The 27,495-nt window shown below is 52.3% G+C and overlaps 2 protein-coding genes and 1 long non-coding RNA gene across 5 annotated transcripts in view; 2 read left to right on the top strand and 1 right to left on the bottom strand.

Moving 5' to 3' along the window:
- The window catches only part of PML (PML nuclear body scaffold), a 66,744-nt gene extending 55,252 nt beyond the window's left edge, over positions 1-11,492 (top strand). The window contains exon 8 of one of the 2 annotated variants that reach the window (XM_059657372.1): positions 10,906-11,492. In XM_059657372.1, coding sequence (XP_059513355.1) covers positions 10,906-11,124 — 219 coding nt within the window. In that variant the 3' untranslated portion in view covers positions 11,125-11,492. The remainder of the gene's footprint in view (positions 1-10,905) is intronic. The other variant, XM_059657442.1, reaches the window with a different exon arrangement.
- Positions 1,216-25,777, bottom strand: LOC132212198 (uncharacterized). Of its 2 annotated transcripts, XR_009447680.1 has the most exons (5): positions 25,506-25,777; positions 20,939-21,049; positions 18,251-18,378; positions 9,310-9,421; positions 1,216-1,342 (listed from the first exon to the last, which is right to left on the bottom strand). It is a non-coding gene; the product is annotated as an uncharacterized LOC132212198 (long non-coding RNA). The 2 variants fall into 2 exon arrangements; XR_009447681.1 differs by lacking the exon at positions 18,251-18,378.
- ISLR2 (immunoglobulin superfamily containing leucine rich repeat 2) lies at positions 20,965-24,752 on the top strand. The gene is made up of 2 exons (XM_059657471.1): positions 20,965-21,072; positions 22,471-24,752. The coding sequence occupies exons 1-2, from the start codon at positions 21,066-21,068 to the stop codon at positions 24,720-24,722; spliced, it is 2,259 nt and encodes a 752-aa protein (XP_059513454.1). The 5' UTR covers positions 20,965-21,065; the 3' UTR covers positions 24,723-24,752.
- Positions 25,778-27,495: the final 1,718 nt, after the last annotated feature.

The following is a 27,495-nucleotide window of genomic DNA, read 5'->3' as shown; positions in this document are numbered from 1 at the left end:
TATTAGGGGTTTTGTGGGACCTAGTGGTGTAGTCTCTTAGATCTGAGCTGGGTGCTCTAGGAGAGCCCCTTGCTTGAGTTATTAGAGTCCTCCTGTTGTAGTTGGGTCTTGAATGTTATTGTCCTGTTCATGTATGAAATCTCCTCTCAGTCTGGTGGACTATGTGGCTCACCCCAGAACTGACCACAAGCTATTGTGGAGGTGCTGACTAAACAGAACAAAATACAATAGCAAAACACAAAACAAAAGAAACAAAACAAAAATATGCACAAGATCCCTACAGCACCAACGAAAACAACCACCAGAGAAGAGAGAATTAGGAAAGGAAAAGCAGAGCAGGAATGACAGAAGAAAAGAAAAAAAGAACAAATAAGGAAAACAAAACAAACAAAAAAGGGGGAGGGGAGAAAAAGGAATATGTAGGTGCAGAGCTGAAATAAAATAAGAATACTGGGTTAGGGGAATAAGGAGAGGAAAGCAGTTTAAAGTAAAGGAGGAAGAAAAGAAAAGAAGAAAAAAAGAAAGGAAAATAGAGGAGAAAGCAAATAAACCCAACATAAGAAAAGGAAAAAAGATGAGAAACCAGGTGGAAAAGAAAAGAAAGAAAACATTTTGAGTAGGAAAAGGGAAGAGGAAAGTTACATATATGAGCAGAACAATAGAGTCTAGAATAATAACAAGTCAATAAAGAAGATAAGTAAAAAAGATACATTTTTTAAAAAGTAAAAAAGAGAAAGAAAAAAGGGGAAGAAAAAGAAAAAATGAAGAAGAAAGTGAAGTGGCATTCCTTTCAGCAGAGTTTAGTGCCCCATGGGAGCTTCCTTTGGATCCTGCTCCTCTGACGACTGGCTGACTGCTCTGTCTGCTAATTCTGGGCTTCCTGTGAGGTACGTGGGTGCTAACCACTGTCAGAAACTGTCATCATTTGGCTTTCAGCGATCTTCAGTTTGTGTCTTTCTCCACAGGACTTGGCTGCATGTAGGAGAGGGAAAGCTCCCCTGTAAAGCAGCTTTGTTAGCAGCATGGGGTCCAGGGCTGGGTCAGCAAACTTCTCCAGGTTCTCCGGGATCCACCTCTGCCTGCCTTTGCCTGCTGGCAGCTGTCAATCTTAATCACTCAAAAGTCTGTTTCTGAAAGGTCTTTAGGTGGAACTGGGAGTCTAGATATCTGGGTCTCCTGTGATGGGGAGGTACTGTTCAGATTTCAGGGAATATAGTATGTGTGTGTTCCTGTTCCAGAGCTCCTCTGCAAGTTGACCAAAATATTAGTTTGCCCTGGGCTGGGTGGAGATCCTCGTATGCAGTCAGTGGGGTCAGCTGGAAACCTGGAGTTTCTATCAGCTCTCCTGTGAGGGAAAAGTACCAGTCAGGATTCTGGAATAGTGGGGTGTACAGCCCCTCCCCCAATCCAATCACAGGTGCTCCCTGAGACTATTCAACCCATAGGCTTGGCCTCTGCTTTTGTTTCCTCTGAAAAGGTAAAAATGCAAGGTGTGGTCGGCAGGGCTCCTGAAGGTGGGGCAGGCTGTAGATTGTAGAGTGGGTTTTTTCTTTTCCTGCCCTGCTGGCTACTGGGAGCAGCTAGTTCCTCTCAGGAAAAATGGCCGTTTAGGTTTGACCACATGCATTTCTGGCTGCTGCTTTTCCATGTCTCCCTGCAATACTTCCCACCCTAGCCTCTCCTTAGGCCCTTCGTCCACACTGCCCTCCCTGCATCAAAGCCTCAGGTGAGTGAGTAGCTGCAAATAAAAACTCCTATGCTCTGGGTTTAAAAAAAAAAAAGAAAGAAAATGAAACAGGCTTTCTCTCCCACGAGCTCCGGCCGGCCAGCTCCAGACTCTGGCAGCCAGCAGCTCTGCTGCCTTTTGCACTGGATGTTTCACTGGTGACCTGTCTCGGCTCTGGTTCTGAGCTTGGGTTCTAGGCCTCTATCTTCTGAAGGAACAGACCCTCCTATAGCCAAGAGCTTCCTCCTCACTCTCGGGCTGCCACCCCTGGAAGTGGGTCAGCTCCTCTTACAACCTCACCCTTCCTTCCAGTCTCCAGGTGTTTTCTGTCCTTCCTTGATATAAGTCTCCTCCTCAGTTGGACCTCAGCTGGTAATTCTGGGTGTATGTTCCCTGCTTTAGTTTTATTTCAGGTGTTAACGTAAAAACCATTGAAACCTGTAAATAATCTCTGTGAGTTTATTTGAGCCAAACTGTCGACATATGCCGGGAAGCAGAACCTCAATGAATTGAGATAATGCTCCAGAGAATGGCAGGTTACATTTGTATTTATACATTGCAGTCAAAGGAGGGACGTAGGTGGATTACATGAAATCCATTGGTGATAGACTAGAGAGGCAGGAGAAAGCAAAGGTGGGGCGGGGGGGGGGGGAACCCCTGGGATTGGATAAAAAGTAAAATGATGGACACATACTTAGATGGGTGCAGGAACAATTAACATGATAACAATGAAGGAATTTGTGGTATCTGTCCTGGTGCCCAGCACATTAGGTTGTGCCCCAAGGAGTCCGGAAAAAGCGAAGTTACAAGTTACCCAGACATTTCAAGGGTATGTTATTATAGATGCAAAAAGACAGGCTCAGTTAAGGTAAAGGTTGACCTTGTCAGTGTAGATACCAGCCTAGGATGTAACTACCCACTGTAACTGCTTTTAGTTAAAGTTTAATTTCAGACCATACTTTGTGGTTACTTTAGGTCTTTGAGTCTGCAAGACTGCTATGCAGGCCTTCCCTGAGCCTGTCAGGTTAGCATGTGGCTCCTTGCATCCACACCAGTCTGGCCCTGGGAGAAGGTGAAAGAAAGGTCTGCCTATTTGGCGCCATGATCTCCTCTCTCACATTCTTAACTCACAATTAAGGGAACCCCACAACTAGTAACACCAAATCAGAGAGAGTACACTGTGGACCCCACTCAGAAGGGAGTGAAACTTGAAAAATCAGAGACCGAAAATCAGGACTACAGGCTTTATTAGAGGAGAAGCACCTGCAGGGCTGTCTCACAAGGGGAGAACAGCAGCACGTGCAGGGGTGAGCACGCCTTTTGAGGGGCGGAATGGGAAGGGGTGGTGGGCTTAGTGTACTCGGCGCACACTGATTGGTGGCTTACTGTATGGTCCATATAGGACAAGGGCTTAGGGTATTTGGCAGGTGTGGATTGGTGGTCCAATGTATAGTCCATATAAGGTACATAGTTAATCACTCAGGTATTTCCGGGCTGCAGGTTACGTCACACTCTGCCCACCAGTTGGGGGAAGGGGGGATCTATCATTCCAGGCTTTTGGTAATAGTAAAAAAATTGAGAGTCCGGGAAAGCTCAGGGGGCAAGGGTCCGTCTTCCATAGCTACTTCCTGCTGAGAGGGGGCGTCGTCACGGGCATCTACCCGGGGTCTCAAAGATTCCGGTGACATAGGTGTCTCTAGGTTCTGAATTCAAGGTCAGATAGATCTCTCCCACCTTCTGGTTGGTGTACACCTACATTCTGTTCTGCAAAAAACTAGTGAAACAGCACATGAGACAGGGGCCAAAGAGCAAAATTAAAAGAATAAATACCAGTGGGCCTAATAGTGGGAGGAGCCATGGAGTAAGTGAGCCAAAGATGGCATACCCCCCTTCTAGCTGGTTACCTTGTCTTTGGTCAATCCTGTCCCAGAGGGATTTAATGTGATCTTTGACAATTCCTGATTCATTTACAAAGTAGCAGCATTCTTCCCCAAGAAAGACACAGGTACCCGCTTTTTCTGCTGTCAAGAGATCTAAAGCACGCCGGTTCTGTAGGGCTACCGCTGCTAAGGAGTCTACCTGCCTTTGAAGAGATTCAAGGGAATTGCTAATGATGAAGATATCCTCTGAAAATTCAGCATTTTGTGGTAGAAATGAACAGAGGAGGAAATGCCTCCTACACCTGTCCCTACTGCAGTGAGGACTCCTGTACCCACTAAGAGGGGAACAAGGGCTGCCCTTTTGTGGTGAGACCTGAGAAGACCAAGGGAGGATTCGAGTTCTCCCTCTGTTCTGATAGAAAGATTGGGGGTTAGGAAGACATAAAGGCAGAGCGAGTGTGACAGGTCCTGGGGAACACAGGTGTAGGCTGTAGTCCCACAGAGGAGAAAAATACCCGGTGGAGGGCAGGCTAAGGGAGGGGGTAAATTTATAGATTTTGCACAGTAGTAAGGTGTAGGAGTAGTTGAGGTAGTGGTTTGAGAGGTATTTGTTAAACAGGTAGTGTTTTCCGTATTGAAGAGAGAGATGTTGTATAGGATGCGTTGAGGTCTGGTATAGGTAAGAGTAAAGTTAGTGGTCCAATAGGTTGGGATTGGAGTGGCTATGATGAGGGTTCGAGCCAGTGACAGACAAATCCAACAGAATGTAGAGAAGGAGGGATTGATGTTAGAGAGTAGATGGAAAGTTGTGTTGATGAGGGTGGGCAAAGGAGTAGGTCCGGGGTTTGCAGGGCAAGAGAGAATGTCCTTTAGTGAGGGAGGGATAGGTCAGGGATTAATATAGATTTTGATAAAGACAATTATAGTAGAATCGATGACTCCCTCATCATCCCAAGTCTGTTTCACCTGAAAAGACCAAAAACCTTCATTGTTGCATTCATTGTTAGCTGCCTGTAGGAGGATTATGGTGAGGAGACGAGACATATAAAAGGAATTTGAAAACCTGAGCTTCTTGAGTGAAAAATTGGAGGGTCCCTTGCCAGGTAAGATCTACTATCCATGAGTGTAAGTCTTCTGGGGAAGCAGATCGTGGTCGCTACCAGGACCAGTCCTCCAGGATGTACTGCAGGGAATAGTAGAATTTAGCCTGTAAGGAATGATGGGTCATCAGGTCCTGGATGGTGCTGCTGAGTCTTCTTCGGGGATGGTGGGAGGCATTTGGTGAGCCTGAGAGAGGTAGATATTGCAGTGAAAGTGGGAGGGAATGTTAGAATGGGCTGTTATTCCAGGAAATAGAGAAAGGGAAGGGAAGGAGCAGTGGAAGATGAGCCTGGAGAAAAGGCAGGGGGAGGAAGGAGTAGGCCCCGCAGCCTGCTCCCAGGCCTCTAGCTGCTTGGATTTTAAAACTGCTGCATTTTTCTAGAGATAATGATCTCACTTTCTGATAATAGCCAGACTGTTAAGTAAGCCTGTGCAGTCAAGCAAGTTATTCTTTGGGAAGGGTGGAGTTGGGGAGGGGGACAGGGTGAGAAGATGCTGAGGTCAGAGCAATTTTCAGAGCATTAAAGGGGTGAGAATGTTGGCCTTGGGATCTGAAGGCTCAGTGAGGGGGTCCCTTCACCATGTCCTGTCATAGAGGAGCTGTGCAAGACTACAGTTGTGAACCCAGAGGCGAGAGTACCCAGTGAGCCTGAGAATGGAGAACATTTCTTGTTCAGAGAAGGGGACAGTCACAGAGGAGATAAGGAGATGAGGCATTTACAGTCCCAGGAATGGCGCAGCCTTGTGGGGTGAGAGAGTAAAACTTGGGTAGGTGACTGTGGTTTGGGACAACTGGGCTTTATGAGGGGATGCATGGTAGCCCTGGCTGAGCACCGAGGTAGAATGAGAAAAGAGCGAATGGGGAATTTAGTAAGATGCAGTGTAGAGGTGAGGTGGCTAATGGCTGTGAGACTAATCCGTCAACCCCCATAATAGAGACTGAGGAGTGGACAAGGGTCCCAGCGAATTTGGAGAGGGCAGAATAAGTGGCCCCAGTGTCAATGAAAAAGGAGATCAGCTTACCAGTCGCCACAGTCATTACCCGAGGCTCTGTCCTGGTGATGTAAGTCTGTGGGGCCCTGGCAGGGCCTGGGCAGCTTCTTCAGTGGCCAGTCCCAGGAGGTCTGGGAGCCCCAGACCGGATCCAGAGGGCAGCCATGCTGGACTGGCTGAGGCCTGGACCGGAGGGCCAGACTACAGTCTGATTTCCAGTGGCCTTTCCCTTCCACACCTTGGGCAGGGCCCAGGCAGGGGTCTTGGGTTTGAGCAGGACTTGGCCCAGTGTCTCCTTGCTGCATTTGAAGCATGGGCCCGGAGGAGGCTTAGCCCCTGACTTACCTGCGGTTGGAGGACCAGCACTGCATTTGGGGTTTGAAAGCGGTGGCTAGGAGCTGGAAGGCCTCCTCTGGGCCTCAGCCTTGGCCTGATCTCACCTTTGTTTTTGGATTTGGGTCTCCTCATCTCTATTATTAAAGACCTTAAAGGTCAGGTTAACAAGGTCTCTTTGAGGGGTTTGTGGAAGTTTGTGGCATATGTCGGGGAAGTAAAGGTGGTCAGGTCAGTGGAAAAAGACCTGAGATGCCTCTCAATCTGTGAGGCTGAACACAGAGAATGGGGCACGGACTCAGACTGTGCCCTCAGTTCCTGCTGCCTTCCTCGGGGGTAGAATGGATGCGGGAATAGAAGAGGCTGTTGAGGAAGGCAGTCTTTGGGTGGCCTGAGAATGAGTGTTAGAAAGGCTGTTTTGGAGGTCACGTTCTCAGGACTTGGGCTCTCAGGGACTGGGGGAAAGGCGGCTGCTGCTTAGGAGGGTCTGAAGAGAAAGAGCCGAGATGTTTTTTGATTTGAGAAAGATCAGAGAGTGAAAAGGGAATGGCTACCTGGATAATACCCTCTCCCCTGCAACCTTGTGCAAAGGGAACTGGCCAGCCACCTGTGAATTTGATTGCTGTCAGTCATGGGGGCAGAGCAGTTAGAATTCTCAGAGGGTAGAGCGTGGGGTGTGGGTTCCACGGCAGGGTTGTAAGGGGGGCGGCGGGAGCAGGAGAGGTGGAGATGAATGATCAGCTGGGTCCAAAGAGTCAGAAGACAGAAGAAAGGAGCTGAGGATCAGTTTGAGAGGCAAAGAGGACTTTGCGAGGAGGATCTGATGAGTGGAACATGAGAAGTAAAGCGAGGGGGGGGAGTGGAGGGAAAATAAAACCTGTTCGTAGGGATTTCGAAAGCTTTCCCTGTCCAGTGGCAAAAATTATCTAGGTCTTGGAGGATACTGGAATCAAAAGTGCTGTTTTCAGGCCACTGAGAGCCATTGTCGAGTTTATATTGTGGCCAGGCAGTGTTACAGAAAAAAAACAAGCTTCTTTGGTTTGACTTAGCCAGAAAGGCCAAGGGTTGAGAGATTGGCGAGGAGACACCCTAAGGGTGTGTTTCGAGGGGGTTTGAACTGAGAGGTCCCCATGACCCAAGGGAAGGGCGATCGGAAGTTGGGGAAGGAACAAGGAGCGTCCTCCTGTTCCCTCAGCCACCCTGAGAGAGAGAGAGACGAGAAAAGATTCCAAGGTCGTCACCCCCAGACCTTTCCTGTGAAGTAGAAGAGAAAGGCCAGGTGCCTGGGCTTTCATAGAACGTAGAACGTGTAGCCGAGTAGACGGGAAACTCTGTAGACCCTAATGCCCCTCCAGGTCACAGGGAGTGAGAAAAAAAAGAGAGAGAGTGTTGGGAAAGTCCCTGAAGCCTACCGGTGGAAGGGAAGCGACGAGATCCCCACGTGTCCTGGTGCGGCAGGGTTCAAGAGGTGCCCGGAGCGGGCCAATCAACTCAGAACCATACCACCGAGCAGAGCCAGAGCAGGAGCCAGAGTAGGAGTCAGAAGCTTGGGCCTAGGTTCAAGGATCGTCCACGCTCCCCTTCACCTCTCCCGGGTTTCGACACCAAAAATGAAAAATCAGACAGAGGCCGAAAACCAGGACTACAGGCTTTATTAGAGGAGAAGGACCTGCCGGGCTGTCTCGCAAAGGGAGAACAGCAGCACGTGCAGGGTGGGCACGCCTTTTGAGGGGCGGAATGGGAAGGGGTGGGGGGCTTAGTGTACTCGGCGCACACTGATTGGTGGCTTACTGTATGTCCATATAGGACAAGGGCTTAGGGTATTTGGCAGGTGTGGATTGGTGGTCCAATGTATAGTCCATATAAGGTACCTGGTTAGTCACTGAGGTATTTCCGGGCTGCAGGTTACGTCATACTCTGCCCACCAGTTGGGGGAAGGGAGGATCTACCAGAACTGAGCTAGAGCTTTTCCCAAACTCCGCCAGCAGAGGGTGCAGCAGCCCCACCGGGCCTGGTGTGGAGGCCGCTGCTCTCCTGGGTGGGAACTAGTGGTGCATGGGCTTTACAGTGCCACTCATACTTCCAGTGGCACAGGAGGCCATTAGGTGGATGGTGCTTGGAGAAACATTTTTAAAATGTTAATCATTTCTGGAATATACTTGCTCAGAATGACTCTACAGTGAGATTCTTCGAAGGTCTAATTTAAGGACAAATATTAAGTAGCTACAAAATCAGAAGGAACCAAAGGTATAGTAAAACTTGTGACTAGGAGTGAGTGACTTAATTTTGGAAAACCCTGGGTTACCATTGAAATTAGAATGAGGATTATGGTTTGGAGGGGTGGGGAGTGAGAAGGAGGGGAGTCTGCGGGCTCAGAAGAGGGCTAGGGGCAGGCAGAAATGAGGCCTGGGCCTGGGAAGATTGGGTGTGGGGGGTGGGGAGTAGGCAGGGGGTCTTTCCAAAGGTTCTTCCCCCACCCCCCCAAAAAGACTGAGGATTATGGATGAGAATTAGAGCAAAGGTGAAGGCCAGGTTAGAATTGGGGTAAGGATGGGGTAGGTTAGGAGTTGGAGTGAGGCCTAAAGTTAGGATTTGGGGCTATAATAAATTTAGGGTCATTATTGGATGATTAAGGTTAGGAATGAAGTTAGGAAGTTAATTAGGAATGGAGTTAGGGTCACTTTTGGGGCCACAGGTATTTGTCACTTTAGCAGCTGTAGACAGATGGGCAGGAGCTTCTGAGGAAGACCCCCTAATATGCCACCCCAAGGGCAGTGCCCGGTCCAGCAGCCTCTTCTAGAAGCACCCAGCAGGGGTTCTGCCTGACTCACTGCAGGGGGCGGGGGGCGCAAATGTCCAGTGAGAGCCTCTAGAAAAACCAGGTGACTAATGCTCCCAGATAACACGACTGAAAGGTAATTATGTGCCTGACACGAGGTGTTTTCTCATTTAGCACAGGTGACCTCGTTCAGTTTCCCCCAAACCCTGTGCGCTTACATTCTCAGCCTCACGTTACAGATGAACATAGGGTGGAAGGTTATGCACCTTGTTCAAGGTCATTAAGCTTGTATGTGCCAGAGTTGGGCTTTGCCCCCCAGGGAGCCTGTGTCTAGACGAGCCATCTGGGGCCCACACTGCCGGGTGCATCGCTGTGTGTCAGGGGAGTCAGTTTTCTGCTCTCTCCTTCCTGTGCCCTCCGGTCTGCTGGTCTCATAAGATGCAAAATCCAGACCCCAGAAAGCTCACACACCATCCTGCCAGTACCAGCACTTAAACTTACCTTAATTCTATTTTTTTCTTTTAGACTAGTGCTTCTCAAATCTTTTTTCTCCATTTTTGCTCCCATAAGTAGACTTTTTTCGATATTTTTTTCCCTAGTCATGACTCCCTGCAATGAAATTTTAATACCAAATGAACAAAATAAACTGATGAATAAAATAGAATCAGAAGCATGGAAACATGGAACAGACTGATGAATCTCAGAGGGAAGGGGTGAGGTGGGTGTGGGAAGAGATTAACCAAAGATCTTATATGCATCTATGCATTACCTATGGACACAGATAAGAGGGTAGTGAAGGCCTGGGGCGGGGCAGGAACTGAGAGGAGGGGGGTAATGGGGGGGAGGGGGCACTCTCAGCAATCAAGATCAAGATTTTTAAAAATAAAAATAAAATATAGAAAATAATTTTAATACCATAAATATACTATATACTACAGATTCTTTTAGGATTTTTTATATGCAAGATCATGTCACCTGCAAATAAAGAACATTTGACTTCTTCCTTACACAGACGTACTGTATATCTGTTCATATACTCTCGTCCTTCGGAGGGTCAGAAACCACTGGAATATCTAAGATTGTTAGTGGCCCCCTGAATCAGTTTTTATTCTCTGTGGCATAACATTGCTCCTGTTGAGAATGCATGATTTCGGGGAAGGCCATATCCCCAGTAACGACGCAAGTCAGAAGTGTCTGCTGGGACCAACCCCTCCATTTGGCTCAGTTCATAGAAGGGGAGGAGGGGGGAGGCAGGCTGCAGGGAGGTGGGAGGGAACATGGGCGAAGTTCTCTGAGGACACGCTTCCCTGGAGTGGCCTTGGTCCTAGACCAGTGATGGTGAACCTTTTGAGCTCGGCGTATCAGCATTTTGAAAAACCCTAACTTAACTCTGGTGCCGTGTCACATATAGAAATTTTTTAATATTTGCAACCATAGTAAAACAAAGACTTATATTTTTGATATTTATTTTATATGTTTAAATGCCATTTAACAAAGAAAAATCAACCAAAAAAATGAGTTTGCGTGTCACCTCTGACACGCGTGTCATAAGTTCGCCATCACTGTCCTAGACTGAGGTGGGTGGCAGGTGGTGGAACATGAGGCTGGGGGAGGGAAGGAGGAGGACAGCACCATCATTTACTTTTGTGTCCGAATTCAGGTGTGAGCTCCAGACTCTTTGGACTTGAGTCAAGAGATGCCTGTGGTGACTCTATTGAGAGAAGGGCTTAGAATTTTAACTGACTCCCTGCCTAAAAACAAACAAACAAAAACAAACAAACAAAAAAACACAGAAAATTTGGAAGTCTCTACCCTCCCTCACAAAATGCATTTGCTAACAAACGAGGGGGGAAATTTCTTCATTCTTGGCTCAAGGAACTTCCTTCAACTCAGCCCAGAGGAATTCTTTGAAGACTGAACTATGCTAAAGTCAGTTTATAAATATAAATATCCCAAACTTGATAGCCAAGCAGATTGCAAAAGCTAACCACAGATATTTTCCTCAAAGCTAGCCAGCTAAACAAGTGTGATAGGAGTTATTGTGAAATTCAGTGTCACTTGTCTGATTGTCTAAAACTGTGTTTGTTGCCCAGACTGAGTGCAGAGTGTCTGCGGGCAGAATTTACCAAAGGGCTGACTCTCTCCTGGAGGTCTACAGCCATAAAGCCTTGGCTGACACCAGTGTGGACCACGCCCTTACAGTATACCTGACCAACCAAGGGAAAAGTGTCCAAGTGGTGCCCTTTTTCATGTCTGCTTGGGAGCGGGGAAGGGTGCCATGTGGTAGCTCCAATGCCAGCTCTGCTGTGTGACCTTGGATAAACTGTTTAGCCTCTGTGGTCTTATATGCAAAACTGGGGATGATAATACATACTTTGAAAATTGTGAGGATCTAAGACCTGGAAACATCCTATGTGCCCATCAGAAGATGAGTAGATAAAAAAGCTGTGGTACATTTATACCATGGAATACTATGCAGCAGTAAAAAAGAAGTCTCTCTTACCCTTTGAGACCGCATGCAGGAACCTGAAGAGTATTGTGCTAAGTGAAATAAGTCAGTCAGAGAAAGTATCACATGATTGCACTCATATGTAGAATTTCATCAACAAAATGAACTGATGAACAAAATAGGTCCAGAGACATAGAAGCATAGAGCAGACTGTGGAACCTCAGAGGGAAGGTGGGGGAGGGTAGGTGGATGGGAAGAGATCAAAGAACTTGAATGCATATATGCATAATCCATGGACACAGACAATAAGGTGATGAAGGCCTGAGGCAGGCAGTGGGGGCGGGCTAGAAGGGGTCAGTGGGGGAAAAGGGGACATATGTAATACTTTCAACAATAAAAATTTAATTTAAAAAAGAAAATTGTGAGGATTAAATGAAAAAACACATAAAGCACTAAACTTTGTGAACTGGCTATGGTCAGTGAAACATAACTTTACTTCCAACGCCTTAGAGAGAAGGCATTGTGCTGACCCTCCCCCATCTCCTTCCCTCCCACCCCACTGCTCCCCTCCACTCCCCACCTCTCCCTCTTCTTTCTTCCCTTCTCTCCCTCTCCTCTTTCTCTTGGTTCTGGTTCATTTAGGATCCCGGTGACTCTGTTCCCAACTACTTCTCCTGGTACCTCTGTTCCCGTCTCTCTAAGCCTCCTCTACCCTGATGGGATCACCCTGCAGGCTGGAAGGATTTACAGCACGCCCTCCCTCAGCCCCCACCTGGCTCACCAGACACAGCATCTGCAGGAAGGTCACTTTCTTTCAGTGCCGGCAGAGGCAGAGACGTGGGTTGGACAGAGGAGGTCCTGGCAGAAGTAAATAAATACATCAAGTTTCCAGCTGGGTCTGGAGATAAGGGCTCAGGAGAGGAGGCTGAAGCACTCACAGGCGCTGCATGGGCTCACCCTCCCTGGACCCTCCACACTGGCTTTCCCAGTAAAACCTATTTGGGGCCCTTCAGATAGGTTGCAGAGAGCTATGCCTGGGGGCTGTCCCTCCTGGGAGGTCACTGCATGAAGAGAACCTTCCGAATTTTGGAAGGGGTAAGAACAGATCTAAGGAGTGAAAATATGACAAATCCAAACTACTGCCCTAGGTGGGTGGGGAGGGACATTTAGCCCCAGAGCACAGGAGGTGAAACAGGTCCGGAAAAGAGACACCTTTCCAGAGTCTCCCAGAAAGTCAGTGGAAAAGCAGGTACAACCCCCTGACCTCTGATCTCCTGCTCCAGACTCCCTCACACTGAATTGTACCCGGTTGTTCCCAAGACCTGGCCATTACCAGTGGCCTTGCCTGGGTGTCGCATTAGAGGCACCTACCTCTGCAACATGCCACCTCAGGAAGCGTTCTCCTTCCTCCAGATTTCTGCCCCAACCAGCTGCCTGGCTGGCGGTTCTCTCTGTGGGGCCTGGCTGGGGGCCAACATGCTATTACTAGAGCTGCTGCAATTGAGGCACAACTTCAGTCTCTCAGGGAGTACAGGGGGCTAATACAGACCTGAAGTGGACCACCTGTCCCATCCAGAAAAAAACCATCAGAGAGGCCTCATTGGAGAGTCTCAGGGGCCTTTAAACCAAGGTCAGTGATGGCCACCACGATTGGCCTGTCTTGGACCAGAGAAGCTGCGCACGGGGGACATTTTACAGTCCTACCTACTTGTGACCTCCATCTTGGCTTCAGTTTCTCCAATAAAGTGAAGGAGTAGGGATAGAGAACCTCCAGGCTCCAAGCTCTGACGCTCTGTGACTCTGGACAGCTCCCTATTCACTACAGTGGGTGCAGGATGTCTTTCCAGGTAGGTCACCTACTGAAGCAGATGGAGCCTGTCCTGGGGATGCTAGCCTTCCAGAAGCCCCAAGGTTCACACAAAGGAGGCCTGAACATGCTGAGGTGCAGGAGCCTGTAATGTCTCTTACAGCAGAGTTGCCGTCTGCCTGGTTCATAGCTGCACCCATGCCTGGCAACATGGGGAGACTCAATCACTACTTGTGCAATGAATGACGCAGCTGACCCATTTCTGCATGCCCATCCCTTGGCTTCTGTGTGCTTTGCTTCTGACAACTCACACCTGCAACTTTCTTTCCAGTCCTGCCCTTGGGCTACTGGAGCTCATTGCCTACAGGCACAGAGAGGGAAATGCCTGGAAGTTTCCCTCCCCAGGGCACTCCCTGGTCAGTGTCTGATTGCTGTGAGTTCACTGAAGCCACTACCTTGCCTAAATCAGGACAAACTTTGAGGTGTGATTTCCCCACAGAGCATCCTGGGACACGACAGGCAGAGAACTCCTGAACTTGTCCGTTGCCTTGGATGAGTCTCAGAATCTGTGTTTATTGTGTCCCCTGATGGCACCAGGCAACAGAGAATTGAGGTGGCAGAGCAGAAAGTCTATCTTCCTTCTGCATTGGGAGCTCCTGGCAGACTTGACCATCCTTCCTGGGCCCATATACCTACTCAGTAATCAGATTTTATCTCTGATGATGTTCCCCTTCTATCCCCACCTGCTGAATCCTGCTATATGAAGGGCCTTCAGGAAGTGTTTTGTAGCAGGAGGACCCCCACCCCACCCATCCCATAGTTTTAGGGGGAGGGTTAGCTCCTGGGCCCAGGTGTGCTGATGACCTCACTAGATGAGGCGGATGAAGTATGATGGGATGGAAAACAAGGAAACTGCCCAGGGGATAAAGACATCCTCCTGCAGGAAGCCCAGGTGGAGGCCTCCAGAAGCCCCAACTCATCCTCAAATTGGCTTCTCCTAAAGCCGAAGCGCCCAAGGACCAGGGTGTCAGGGAACAGCACTGAAAGGGAAAGGCCCTCAGAGCACATCCAACCCATTCTTAGGAGCTGCCGAAGACCACACAGGGAGTGTGTGGAGCCGGCAGCCTTGTGCTGCCTCCCCACTTGTTATAGACCAGGGAGACATTCTCCCTTCTGTCTTCCATCTGGACAGTAAAGTGCTTGGGCCAGGTAACATCTTCAGGATGTGAAGTCAGGTAGGAACGAACATCTTTGAGCTCATAAATGTCTCCTGTTCATAAATACTCAACTGAAGACTGAAGCTTTTTTTTTTTTTAAAAATATATTTTATTGATTTTTTTACAGAGAGGAAGGGAGAGAGATAGAGAGTTAGAAACATCGATGAGAGAGAAACATCGATCAGCTGCCTCCTGCACATCTCCTACTGGGGATATGCCCGCAACCCAGGTACATGCCCTTGACCGGAATCGAACCTGGGACCTTTCAGTCCGCAGGCCGACGCTCTATCCACTGAGCCAAACCGGTTTCGGCTGAAGACTGAAGCTTTTATTGTTCTGAATATAGCTTTGGATCCCAGCATGGGCATTTCCAAGAACACATTTTTACCCTTTCAAGAATTCTGTGAAAGCAGAGAATCCTCTAGTTTGTATGTATGTCTATCCAAGAGAGTCCTCTGATCCTGCTCACACACTGTGGACATAGACTGGTCTATCTCCAGATAAGGAGGTGTCTAATATGGTTCATTATAATTATGGCCAGTCTCATTTAAATTCATTTTGACACAATATTAGATTACTCTAATCATGCAATTTCCCAACACTTCTTTTTAAAGGGGATTTCTTACTTATAGTGACTATTAAAATTGACTACTCAACATCCATTTCAGGACTAGATGATCATTACTCTAAACCAATAAATTCATCCCTTCTGCCAGTGACTGACTGGCTCAGAGATGGAGAGGCCTAAGTCAATGTGTTGATACGACCTAAGAAGAGGCTATGGCTTCTGGAACGAATCCAGTCTCTCTATCCACCAGTCTGTAACCAATAAGCATGTGACCCAGCTGCCGCTGAGCCCTCCAATGGCACCAAAGAACACAGTCTCAGGTTGCAAACCCTGTTAAGGGTGGCAGAGGAGAGACACAGAGAATCTGGGCCTGCTGATATCATTCGGTCTACCAGCCTTGCTTCTCGCTGTTTAAGATGGGAATTTTGTTTGCTGCAGACAAAGCATCTGAAATGATTCCCTGCCCTCCCTTCCCTTCACCCTTCTATAGAGGGGACTCCCCTCTGGAGAGAGAGCCAGTGGGCGCCTGCACTGGGAAGAACAGCTAAGCCTGTTGCCCCTCACAGGCAGGAGTGCTGCCTTTCCAGGCAGGGGTTCCTCATCTCAGTGAGATAATTACACCTACAGGAGATGCCACTAGAAGAGCTGTCGTTAATTGTTATGGCAATAACGGGCCTTGCCAGCATGTTAAGCTAATTTCTTGAACGCACTAGGAGGAAGGTCATAGACTGGATCCAGATTATTAATAATGTCAAGCTTCATTTGAACAATTCAGGAAATTCCTCCCAGTTGCCTCCAGCAAACTGCCACAGGTTGTTACTTTCCTCTGAATCAACAGTCTTCCCATATGCAGATGTGGATTTCCTCCCCTAGAAAATAATTAAAATCACATAACCCAATAAATACTTAAACAGATTGTGGTTTTAATTAAAAACCTTCCACCAAGCCTCTCTTCACATATAGGGGCACTGGAGACAGCCACAGCATCAGAATCTAGTTTGAAGTATCTCAGACTAGAAACCTTTATAAATCTTAATAGTAATTTCTGATTGCTATCTATAGCATGGTGGGGGGAGAGGGTTGGGGAGTGAAGAGAGACATTTGAGGGCAGGGCCAAGGTCCTTCCCCTGTGGGGGAGTCAGGACAGAAGCATGTGGAGGCATCTGCAGCAGAACATCTCATCCTATCTGGACTCAACTCTGCAAGGCAATAATGATGGCAAATTATAACTATTGTTGAAAAAATAATAGCTCAGCCCAGCCGGTGTGGCTCACTGGTTGAGCATCGACCTATACACCAGGAGGTCATGGTTCTATTCCTGGTCAGGGCACATGCCTGGTTTGGGGGCTCAATCTCCAGTGTGGAGTGTGCAGAAGGCAACTGATCAATGATTCTCTCTCCTCATTAATATATATATCCCTCCCTTCCTCTCTGAAATCAACAAAAATATATTTTAAAAAAGGAAAAGGAAAAAAGTAATAGCTCATTTCTGAGCACTCTCTGAGTGCTAGGTACTAGGAGCTTTGCATGCATGGACTCATTTATTCTCCATAGCAACCCAATAACATTGTTATTCTTATGTACACCCTTTTTTCCCTAAGGCACAGAGAGGTTAAGTAACTTGGTCAAGGTCACGCAGCTAGTAGGTGGAGTCTGATGATAGAACTTTTCCTCCTCATCAGTATGTAAAGTGTATATAAGGGAAAGATGAAATGGAAGGTAGGAGGGAGGTTATAAACAGAGGCTGGCTTCCCAAAGGAGTGGGCTTTCCACTGGAAGTTAGAAAAAGAAAGCAGCTTTTGAAAGGGAACACTGTGAATGTGTGTGGGGGGGGGACAGGACTACAGAAGCTGAAAGGTGGGAAGCACTGAGTGGAGATTCTGGTTATAGGGCAGCTGTGGGGAGGATCTTCTGAGCAGGCTGCCATGCTGGGCATATTTGATGCCCTCCTGGCTCTTTTAGACACATCCATTAAACCACCCATATGCTGCATTAAATGCAAGGCATGTACAATTCTGCGTGCAATGGTTGCAGCTGAACCTTAATCAAATATCCATTACTTCCAACTGCAGGTTTCTTTTCCTCTCTTAGAGCCCAAAGACTTTATTTTTCAGATCTCAGACATTTTATAGTCCCCGACAAAGTCATGAGACTTAGGGACAGTCTTCAAGGGCTTCAAACAGGGCTCAGAGAGAAAGAGCTCACGCAAGGGGGAGGCTGGGGAAGGCACAGGAAGGTTCTGTCCCAGGAGGACTAAGTGCATTGATTTGTGCCAGAGGCTATGCGTTCACGGGGTGTTCCGACGGTGCCTATATTGTGTCTGGGCCCTGGAAACAGTAGGGTGCACAGCGGAGGCTGTGCTGTTAGTCAGGTAAGGAGGCTGCAGATTCCTGGGACGAACTTTTGCTGGATGGACATGAGACAGAAAGCTTTGGTGCCTTAGTTAAGAATCCCCCACTTCGGAGCATTGCCCCGCGAAGGGCCGCGTAGGCCTTGGCGCGGGGGTTTCAGCAGAAGCCCTTCTGGACCGGCTCCCCACCCCCCCACCCCCCCACCCCCCCCATCTCCCCACCCCCCCCCATCTCCCCCCCCCACCTCCGCCTCCACCTCCCCCGTCCCGTCCTCGGCACCCGGCAATCAGTGTCCAGCAGGGGGCGGGCGCGAACCAGGCCTCGGTCAGACACCTTAATTGAAGTGAGCCAGAGAAGCCCATGCCAGGATCTACTGGATTTCGACCCACGCCCTTGGGACGGTCAGGGTCCGCAACGTCGAAGTTAGAGATAGTTCTGCAAAAAACTGCCCGGAGCTCCAGCTGTCGGCTCTGGGTCTGTCTAGGATCCATACTCCAACTTCGCCAAAAATCCTCAGCCCGGATTCTACAGATTCTGCATTTGGGGGACCCCGCGCTGAGTCCTTGAAACCTTATCTCTTTCTTCTCCTCACACCTACTTCCACCCACCTGATTAGGGGCCTGTTTCTTTAACGATCAAAGACGTGGGCAGCGGTGGGGGGGGGTATCTTAGTTCCGATTCTCCAGCCCCTCCGTAACTGTACCATTAACATTGTAGTCATTAGACTGCTACTGCGCGCCTGGCGGCGCTAGACGACCAGCGCTCAATCTTCTAGCTGAGCTCGGAGGCTGAACCCGGAGTCGTGGCTCCTACCCCAGTTATTGGCGGACCTTGCCAGGAGCAACTCGGGCTTCAGGCTGCCGGGTCAGGCACTGGGCTCTCCGTCGTCGATGGCTGGGGTAAGGGTTGTCTATCCCGAGGGCACGCTCAGGGAACAAAAGCGCTCGCTGGAGAATGGGCGGGAACCACAGGAGCCCGTGGGAGCCCGCGCCCTCTCTGGGTGGCCACTGCGCCCCTAGCCGCGGTCCTGGCGCCTGGAGCCCTACCTCCTGCTGAATTCGCCCGGCTTCTGCAGCCCCGGCAGGAAAGCAAGGGAAAGGTTTTTTCTTGGCCCGCGGGTCCCGAAGGTTCCGGGTCGCTGGCGGGACGAGTCCCTGCGGTCCAGGGAAACACTCTGCGGAGAGTAAGCGAAACCATTCTCACTTCCACTCCCCAGCCTCTGTCTTACAGTCCCTCAACCCTTCCAAGATGTCCCCTGCTCTCCCGCCTCTGCGTCCACCTCCTCGCAAAAAGAACTAGGAGAGAGGAGAAAACTGCGTGGGGGGGTCCACAAGCCAGGCGTGTACACGCGGAGCCTGGATCCCTACCTCCGCGCCAGGCGCCCCGCCCCCACCCAGGAAAGGCTCCAGAACTCGCCATCCCGACCTGACTCTCCATTTTCGAAGCTGGGCTCTGCCTCCCCCAGACCCCTCTTCCCGGGCCAAGGGTTTTTGAATCGCCTCTTCAGGGCTCCCAAGACGCAGACAACACTCCTAGGGAGACCCCCTTACTCCGCAGACAAAGAGACTTTGCCCAGGTCCGCCGGCTGCGCCACTCCCCAACCCAGCCAGGCCCAAACCGCAGGGGCGCACTTCCGAACTATGGACCCTTCCCCACATCCCACCACTGGCTCGAGGGGCTCTCACCCCTTCAACACCCCCCTCTGGGTCGGCTGTGGGGACTACAGTAGTAGGAGGAATGAAGTTCTGGCTCTGAGTCTGGGCTGAGCGAAAGCGCTGGTCCCAGCCCGCTTGGCCTCCTGTAGCGGCTGTAGGAGGTGGAGAAAGGGAGGAACGCGGAGTGTGGGTGCGCCAGTGGGTCCATATTTAATTTACAAAGGATCCTCGGATCCCGGATCCGGTGATCTCTTTAGATGCAGCACTCACCGCTCGGCTCTCTCCCCCACTTCCTAGCTCATTAAAATGCCCCATATTTAAATCTGAAAATTGAGCTTCTCAGAGGGCCCTAACACCCACCGCCAGAGACCACCCGCCCCCCAGCCCGGGGTGAGGACTGGGGGCCGAGGACGACCCGAAAGCTCAGTGTCCACGAAAGGACTGGGGAGCTCGAGAGCTTTGTGTGTGTCCGGGAGCCTGTACCCATTTTCTAATTCGGGCCAGCAACGCTGTCTCCAGGGTCGTAGTGGGCAGTGCAGGGGGGCAAGAATCAATTTTTAGCCAAATTCCTGTTACCTCCGCGCCTCTGCTTCCTGGTCGCTAAAATAAATGTCGGGGTTTAGCCAGAGACAACGAGTGAGAGTCGGAAACAGCGAGTATTGTATGTCGAGGCTGGCTGTTGTGTGAGACACTGGAAGGTGGAGAGCGGTACAGACTGTGGAAACCCTGGGTGGGGTTGGCGGAGTGTTTGCTAGTGAGGCTGTGAAGAAGATATCAAGATACCGGTATTCCCAGTCCACTGTGCTCAAGAAGAGCAGACGTTTTGTAGCCATCCCTTTTGGTGCTGCTGCCCCACGCACCCTTCGCCTCTAGCTGTCAAGACCTGAGGGTGAGGCGTTGGATGCGCTCAGGCAAGCTTCCTGGGAGCGGAGTCTGACACCCACGCGCCCCGTCTGGCCCCTCTTGGCGGCGCGCACAAGCCTGAGAGCTGGGCAGTGGGTTTCAGCGCTAGTGTAGCCACAAAAGACCAAACGTAGGGTCGGCTTGAAAGGCTGGGCAGGGTAGGCTGTGGACTGCGGGGGTGGGCGGGGGGGGGATGTGGGGAGGAGGCTTTGCTTCCCCAGTACGCACTGCAGGGCCAGGCGTTCGAGTAGCCGGGTTGGACGGGCGGGGCCGGGGAGGGGCGGGGCTGGGGACGGGGGAGAGAGACCTAGGCTTGAATCGCCCAGATCCTAGCAAAAATGGTAGGGAGGGTGAGATGCTCTGCTAACACTATCAATTATGCATCGTGTTGAATGTGGCTTCAGGGAGGAGGCGGCTAGCGGGGGTGGGGATGGTGGTGGGGTATGGGAAGGAAGGGTACACGCAAGCCCGGCCCATCCCACTCGAGGTCTGTCTGCCTCCCTACCTACATTTGCAAAAAGAGTTTAAATGCAGAACACGACCCTCTTTCGTTGTGCTCCTTGCCTTCCCCCAAATTCCTCCAGGATGGTTTGTCTCACGTATTGCGGGGTGTGTAAGCGGCTCGGATTCAATTAGCGGCGAAGCTCACGGGCCCTGGCGGCCCCGCTGTTCGGGTGAGTACGCATGAATGTGTGTGTGTGCGAGATGGGGAAATGGTGAGTGTCTTGGGTGAAGGTGTGTGCCTTTGAAAATGTGTGTGGCCGTAGTGAGAGCTCAACACATCGACGCGATTACTACATGATAGATAATTATAACACGAGGGAATGAGGGTCTGTGCTAATGTGTGTGGGGGGGGGAGGGCGATGTGATAAGGACTAGCGGTAATGTCTGCAGATGTGTAAGTGTGGGGGGGGACATGATGGGGTGCGGTGGACTGGAAAGGGCCCAGCCGAGGGCTGTGGGTGTGGGGGCCAAAAGTGTCTCTGCCAGGGAAGAGCCTCTGTGGCGTTAACAAACGTAGAGAATGCTGGAGGTGGGAGAGGCTGTGCGCGTCCCCACCAAGCCGGGAGCGCGCAGAAGGACTCTTCAATCTGCAGCCAGGGAGAGGTGGAGGGAACGGACACGAACTGAAAAACTGAGGTGGGGCTGCAGGGCCAGGGGAGACCCCAAACTTACCCGTCCCTCTTCCGTCTTCCCCACAGTCGCAGCAACAGATGCGGGAAGCGCCCTTGGGCTGTCGTCTCTGAGAAGTCAAGTCTGGAGAAGGGGTTGAAGCCCCAGGCAGTGCTTGGGGAGACAACAAATGGCGGGTAAGCCTCAGACTGCCCCACAACCTCCCTCCAGGTGGGGGTAGACCCGGCCTAACTTGCTGTACCCAGTGAGACAAGGGAGAGAGGGGGAGGAGCTTTCCCCTGGGAGCAAAGGTGGAGTGAGGGGCAAGGGTTCCCAAAGACAGGGCGTCTCTGCAAACCTGCCTGGAGCCCTAGGCAGGAATGGCGGTCTGTGTGTAAGTGCATGTGTGTGGCTGAGGATAAGAAGGTTTTATTGGAGAGGGGGCTCTGGGGCATTCTAGAGCTGCAGAAAAGGAGCAGAATCTTGAACCTTCTCCTACTTAGCTAGTGTCCTGGGTGAAGGTGTGTGCCTTTGAAAATGTGTGTGACCAAAAATGTGTGTGGCAGTCCCCAGGACCCATGGGCTAGGGACCCCTCTGCTCCCTTGGAGCTGCCTGGGCTCGGCTGTAGGGGCACAGGAGGGTTAGTAATGTTCCTACAATGCTCCTGATCCATGCATACAGGAGGACCTCCTTCCTCAGATGGAAGGCTGACTGGGCACCCCCAGTTCTCCCCTGACGGAGCAACCCAGAGCAGGCAGCTTAGGTCAGGCAGCTTAGGTCGCAGCAGCTGAGGGGCCTGCCAGCAGGCTTCCTTACAAGTTCTCCACATTGCTGATCCACTGGGATTTTGGTCTCAGTGGAGGGTTGTATGCAAGCGCCGGTGCACCCTTGTGTCCCTGTGTGGGGGTAGGTTTGCATGAGGGCTTGTGTCCGTGTGTCCTATTTAATTCCTACAATGAATAGGAAAGCGTTTTTGCACCGTTGCGGAGAACGCTATACAAATGCTAGGTTGGGCTGAGAGAACAATGAGGTCTCAAGTGTATATTGTGTTAATGTCTGAGTGCCTCTGTTTACAGTGTGTCTACAAAATGTGTTGTGTACCTCTAAATCCCTGCAGAAGTTGGTGGTTTGATGGTAGTGCCCCAGCGTGTTTGTATTGTGGTTCGCCTGTATGGGCGTGTGTGCAAGTGCTGTACATGGGACAAAGAGTACGAGGGAGGACACCGGTCACAGACAAAAATACCCTTTCTGTGTATCCCTTTCAGGGGATTAAACAAAAGCTTCGAAATTCAGTGCAGAGCCCAAGGCGACCAGCCGAGCCTGTACAGAGGGACTAGGGTTAGGGGTAGACAGAGAAAATAGAGCCAGGTAGAAGGCCGCTGGAAAAGGAAGTCGGGGCTCCGAGAGGGAGCAAGCATTGAATCCTGAGGCTTTTATTGAGCTCCACCCATGCCCAAGAAACGCCCCTGGGCATAAAGGAGTTTGGGGGGCGGGGAGCTACTCTAGGCTGCTTCTGTGAGGCAGAGCTTGATAGGAGAAGGGAGCTGGGGCTCAGGAGTCACCTTCTCCCCTCTTCCCCCGCTTCCACCTGCAGGATCCGCAGTGTTGCCCTTTGGAGCAGTATGGCTAGTGTGGGCGCTGCTAGGAGTGGCGGGAGCGTGCCCGGAGCCGTGCGCTTGCGTGGACAAATACTCGCACCAGTTCGCTGACTGCGCCTACAAGGAGCTTCACGAGGTGCCTGAAGGATTGCCGGCCAACGTGACCACGCTTAGTCTGTCGGCCAACAAGATCACCGTGCTTCGGCGCGGTGCCTTTGCCAACGTCACGCAGGTCACGTCGCTGTGGCTGGCGCACAATGAGGTGCGCACTGTGGAGCCGGGCGCGCTGGCCGTGCTCAGCCAGCTCAAGAACCTCGACCTGAGCCACAACCTTATATCCAGCTTTCCCTGGAGCGACCTGCGTAACCTGAGCGCGCTGCAGCTGCTCAAAATGAACCATAACCGCTTGGGCTCGCTTCCTCGGGACGCACTCGGTGCGCTGCCTGACTTGCGCTCCCTGCGCATCAACAACAACCGGCTGCGTACGCTGGCTCCGGGCACCTTCGACGCGTTAAGCGCACTGTCACATCTGCAGCTCTATCACAACCCTTTCCATTGCGGTTGCAGCCTTGTGTGGCTGCAGGCCTGGGCCGAGAGCACTCGAGTCTCGCTACCTGAGATTGATTCCATTGCGTGCGCCACGCCAACCGCGCTGCAGGGCGTTCCTGTGCACCGATTGCCCGTCCTGTCCTGTGCACCACCCAGTGTGCGTCTGAGTGCCGACCAGCCTATCGAGGCGTCCGGCAGCCCCTTGCGTGCTGGCATGGCTCTCATGCTACACTGCGTCGCCGAAGGACACCCCACGCCCCGCCTGCAATGGCAACTTCAGATCCCGGGTGGCACCGTAGTCTTAGAGCCGCCGGTCACGAGCTGGGAGGACTACGGGGTCGGGGACCGGGTAGAAGACGGGGAGGAGGGAGGAGATGGGGAGGGGCCAATGCAGACGGAGGCTCCAACTCCGTCTCCGGCACCAGCTTGGCCCGCGCCTCCAGCAACCCCACGCTTCCTGGCACTCACAAACGGCTCCCTGTTGGTGCCCCTCCTGAGTGCCAAGGAGGCAGGCATCTACACATGCCGTGCCCACAACGAGCTGGGCGCCAACTCCACGTCGGTACGCGTGGTGGTGTCGGCAGCTGGGCCCCCAAAGCACGCTCCTAGCGCCGGTGGGGACCCGGATGTGCAGGCCCCAACCTCTGAGCGCAAGGCCACAGCTAAAGGCCGGGGCAACAGCGTCCTACCCTCCAAGCCCGAGGGCAAAATCAAAGGCCAAGGCCCAGCCCGGGGTAGCATCCTTGGGGAGACTGAGGCGGGGCCGGAGGAGGAGGCAAGGGAGGGAGAGGAGGTGGAAGACCAGGTCTCTGCGGACCCGGTGGTGGAGCAGCGCTGTGGCCACGGGGACCCCTCACGGTACGTGTCCAATCACGCGTTCAACCAGAGCGCCGACCTTAAGCCGCACGTCTTTGAGCTGGGTGTCATCGCGCTGGACGTGGCGGAGCGCGAGGCTCGGGTGCAGCTGACGCCGCTGGCGGCGCGCTGGGGCCCTAGGCCTGGTGGGGATGCGGGAGTTGGGCGGCTTGGGCAGCGACCCCTGCGCCGGCTCTATCTGTGCCCGGCGGGGGGCGGTGCAGCAGTTCAGTGGTCTCAGGTGGAGGAGGGCGTCAACGCCTACTGGTTCCGCGGCCTGCGGCCTGGCACCAACTACTCCGTGTGCCTGGCGCAGGCAGGCGAGGCCTGCCACGTGCAAGTGGTGTTCGCTACCAAGAAGGAGTTGCCCTCCCTGCTGGTTATCGTGGTGGTAAGCGTGTTCCTTCTGGTGTTGGCCACTGTGCCCTTGCTGGGCGCCGCCTGCTGCCATCTGCTGGCCAAACACCCAGGGAAGCCCTATCGTCTGATCCTGCGGCCGCAGGTTCCCGACCCCATGGAGAAGCGCATCGCCGCCGACTTTGACCCGCGTGTCTCCTACCTTGAGTCCGAGAAAAGCTACCCACCAGGCGGCGAAGCAGGCTGTGAGGAGCCAGAGGAGGCTCCCGGGGAGGGCCTTGACGAAGAGGCGGAGGAGGGGGACTCGGGTGGGGACTTGCAGAGGGAGGAGAGCCTGGCCGCCTGCTCGCTGGTGGAGTCCCAGTCCAAGGCCAACCAAGAGGAGTTCGAGGTGGGCTCCGAGTACAGTGACCGGCTGCCCCTGGGTGCCGAGGCGGTCAACATTGCCCAGGAGATTAACGGCAACTACAGGCAGACGGCGGGCTGAACTCCTGCCCGCCCTGCCCTCCCAACACACACACACACACACACACACACACACACACACACACACACTCTTCCTCTGCCCTTTCACCACCACCACCACCCCAATCTTACTCCCCACCCACCCACGATCGTCATTGACCTTGCGGGCTGAATTCCCTCTGGCAAGCACAGTTTTCTGCTCCTCTCTCCTCGTATAAGACACCATCGCTGACCGTGAGGCGAAATCCAGGTCTCTCCACTCCTGCGCCACTATCTTGGAAATCTGCCCCGCAGCACGCCCACTGTGAGCCGTGCAGCCAGAGTAAATGGAAGAAGGCGCTGGAAACAACTGAAAGTTAACACTATGGCGCCAGGTTTGGCCCGGTGCTCCCAACGGACGTCCCTAGTGTGGAGCGCCCTGAGGTTCCACCTCACCCCTACCCTGCCCTTTCCGGGGTGCATATCCTAGAAGCCAGGGTTCGGTGACAACTCCCTAGTTTTTAGTTTCAAAGCCCCCTTGCGACTGGGAACGAAACCCTTCTGCTCCCCCGCACCCCTCTGCTTCTGACCAGCTGGAGCCGAGCCTGGTGCCTGGGGCGCCTTTCGGCTTCGCGTTCGGATTTTCATATTCTGATTGTTTTCAAAGACAGCAACACTCCGGTCCGGTGCTAACACTTTTCCCAGCCTCTGGGAAATTGTCTGTGTGTGTGTGTGTGTGTGTGTCTGCGTGTGTGTGCGCGCGAGCGCGCGTGCGTGCGTGCTGTGGGGCGAGGGACCGTTTCTCCCCACCCCCGCGCCCTCTCACCTAACTTAAAGCGCCTCGGAACCGCGAGCCTGTTTTCCACCGAGGGTACGGGCTTGGTCCCGAGCCAATTTCGTTGTGGATGAGTTGGGTTTTCCAGAGATCAGTGCACTGGACAACTTCGCTTCCGCTGGTGCTCGGGGCCCAGACTCAGCTCAAGAAGCGCAGGGCCCATAGGAAGTAACTGGCCTCCCGGGCCTGGTCCCCCGTGAGGGCGTCCGCCCCGGTTCCCGCAAAGCCTGGGGTGACCCGCAGCAGGACCCTCGGTCCTCCCCGCCCCGCCCCCCCTCCACGACTATAGTATTTGCCTGGCGCGTAGTCCTAGAAGAGCGCGCTCCGTAGAAGTCTGTGTCCTGTAAAGTGTGACCGTGCAGTGTAGGGGGCGGGCGGGCAGGCAGGTGGGCAGGGAGGGAGGGAGGGAAGGAGAGGAGAGGAGAGGGCAGAAGCGTTGCGGCGACTCTAGCTGGGCTCCTTTTTAGTTCTTGAAGGAAAGAGTGGGGTAGGGGTGGGGGTTTCGGGCGTCCGGACCAGCCGGGTCCGCGAAATGTAGCACAAGTGCGGCCCAGGGCGGAGTACCCCCGGGGCGCGCCCTTTTCTAGAGGCGTGTCTGTGTGTACACAGTCAATAAAACAATCGATTTGAACTGGGCTCGGTGACTCTTTGTCAGCGGACCGAGGGAGGAAGCCTGGGGGAGGGTGCCCGAGGAAACCGCAGAGGGAAGGCGCCCGGAGGCCCCTCCCGTTGGGATCCTTTGTGAAATCGCGTGTTTGTTTGTCCCGCGATTTTGTCAGTGTTTACAGCCGGCGCCTGCTCCCTGTGCCTCCAGTGTGTGGGGGACGGGGGAGCTGGGGGAAGGCGGAGTGAGTGAGATGGGCTCGCAAGGACGGGGGTGGGGGTGGGGGGGGTGTCTCTGCAGATTGAACATAAGAAAGTCTGGGGCAGCGGTTCTCAACCTGTGGGTCGCGGCCCCTTTGGCGGTCGAACGACCCTTTCACAGGGGTCGCCTAAGACCATCCTGCATATCAGATATTTACATTACGATTCATAACAGTAGCAACATTACAGTTATGAAGTAGCAACGAAAATAATTTTATGGTTGGGTCACAACATGAGGAACTGTATTTAAAGGGCCAGAAGGTTGAGAACCACTGCCTGGGGTGTGTGCGTAGATGTGTGTCTGCACAATTCTCCTTGGGTTGATCCTGTCACTGTCATGGGGTGTGGCTGTGTGTGTGTGTGTGTGTGAGAGAGAGAGAGAGAGAGAGAGAGAGAGAGAGAGAGAGAACTGCCTAGTTTCTGTCTCAACACTAGCCTCTTAAAGTCTCTGAAAAGCCAGTGGAGAGATTCACAGGAAAGACTTCTGTGGCTTGCACAAAAGAAGTCACAAATAACTAGCTACAGAGCAGGCAAATGATAGAGAGCAGAGAAGGGGCAACCTGGCAAGTTGATTCCACAGAACAAGTTGGTACCTTTAGCCCAGGAGCCTAGTGCCTGTGCAGGAGTGTTGGGGGGGAGGGGAGGGGAGTGCTTAGTGAATGGTTCATGGACAACTGTAAGGGTGTGCGAGGCTGCCAGGTGGGCTAAGGTGGAATCAGGTTGAAAGCACACTGATTTAATAGACTCTGAAACGGGGCTTCTTGGGTGGGGCACAGGAGAGACAGAGGGGTCCACAGTGGGTGCTGTGCTCTGGATCAAGATCAGCCTAAAGTGCTGTGGTTTGACTGGCTGTGTGTTTCAGCTAAATCTCCCTGTAGGACAGGGAGTGGCCAGGAACAGAGATGGAAGAGGAAAAGAATAGAAATGAGGGGAGCAAATGAAGCTTCCATCCTACTCCCTCTGTGGGTGCTAGGTCTTCCTAATAGGACCAGGCCAGGCTGGGGACCAGGCCCAGGTCCAGACACCCAGCAGCTATCCAAGCCTGCGTCCTGGCAGAGGTGGTGACTGACACTCCCTAGGACTGGGCCCAGATCCCCTGCGCCGACCAGCAAAGCTT

The sequence above is a fragment of the Myotis daubentonii genome, chromosome 1 (genome assembly GCF_963259705.1).
Source record: "Myotis daubentonii chromosome 1, mMyoDau2.1, whole genome shotgun sequence".
NCBI lineage: Eukaryota > Metazoa > Chordata > Mammalia > Chiroptera > Vespertilionidae > Myotis > Myotis daubentonii.
This window is presented reverse-complemented; position numbering and strand designations above follow the sequence as displayed.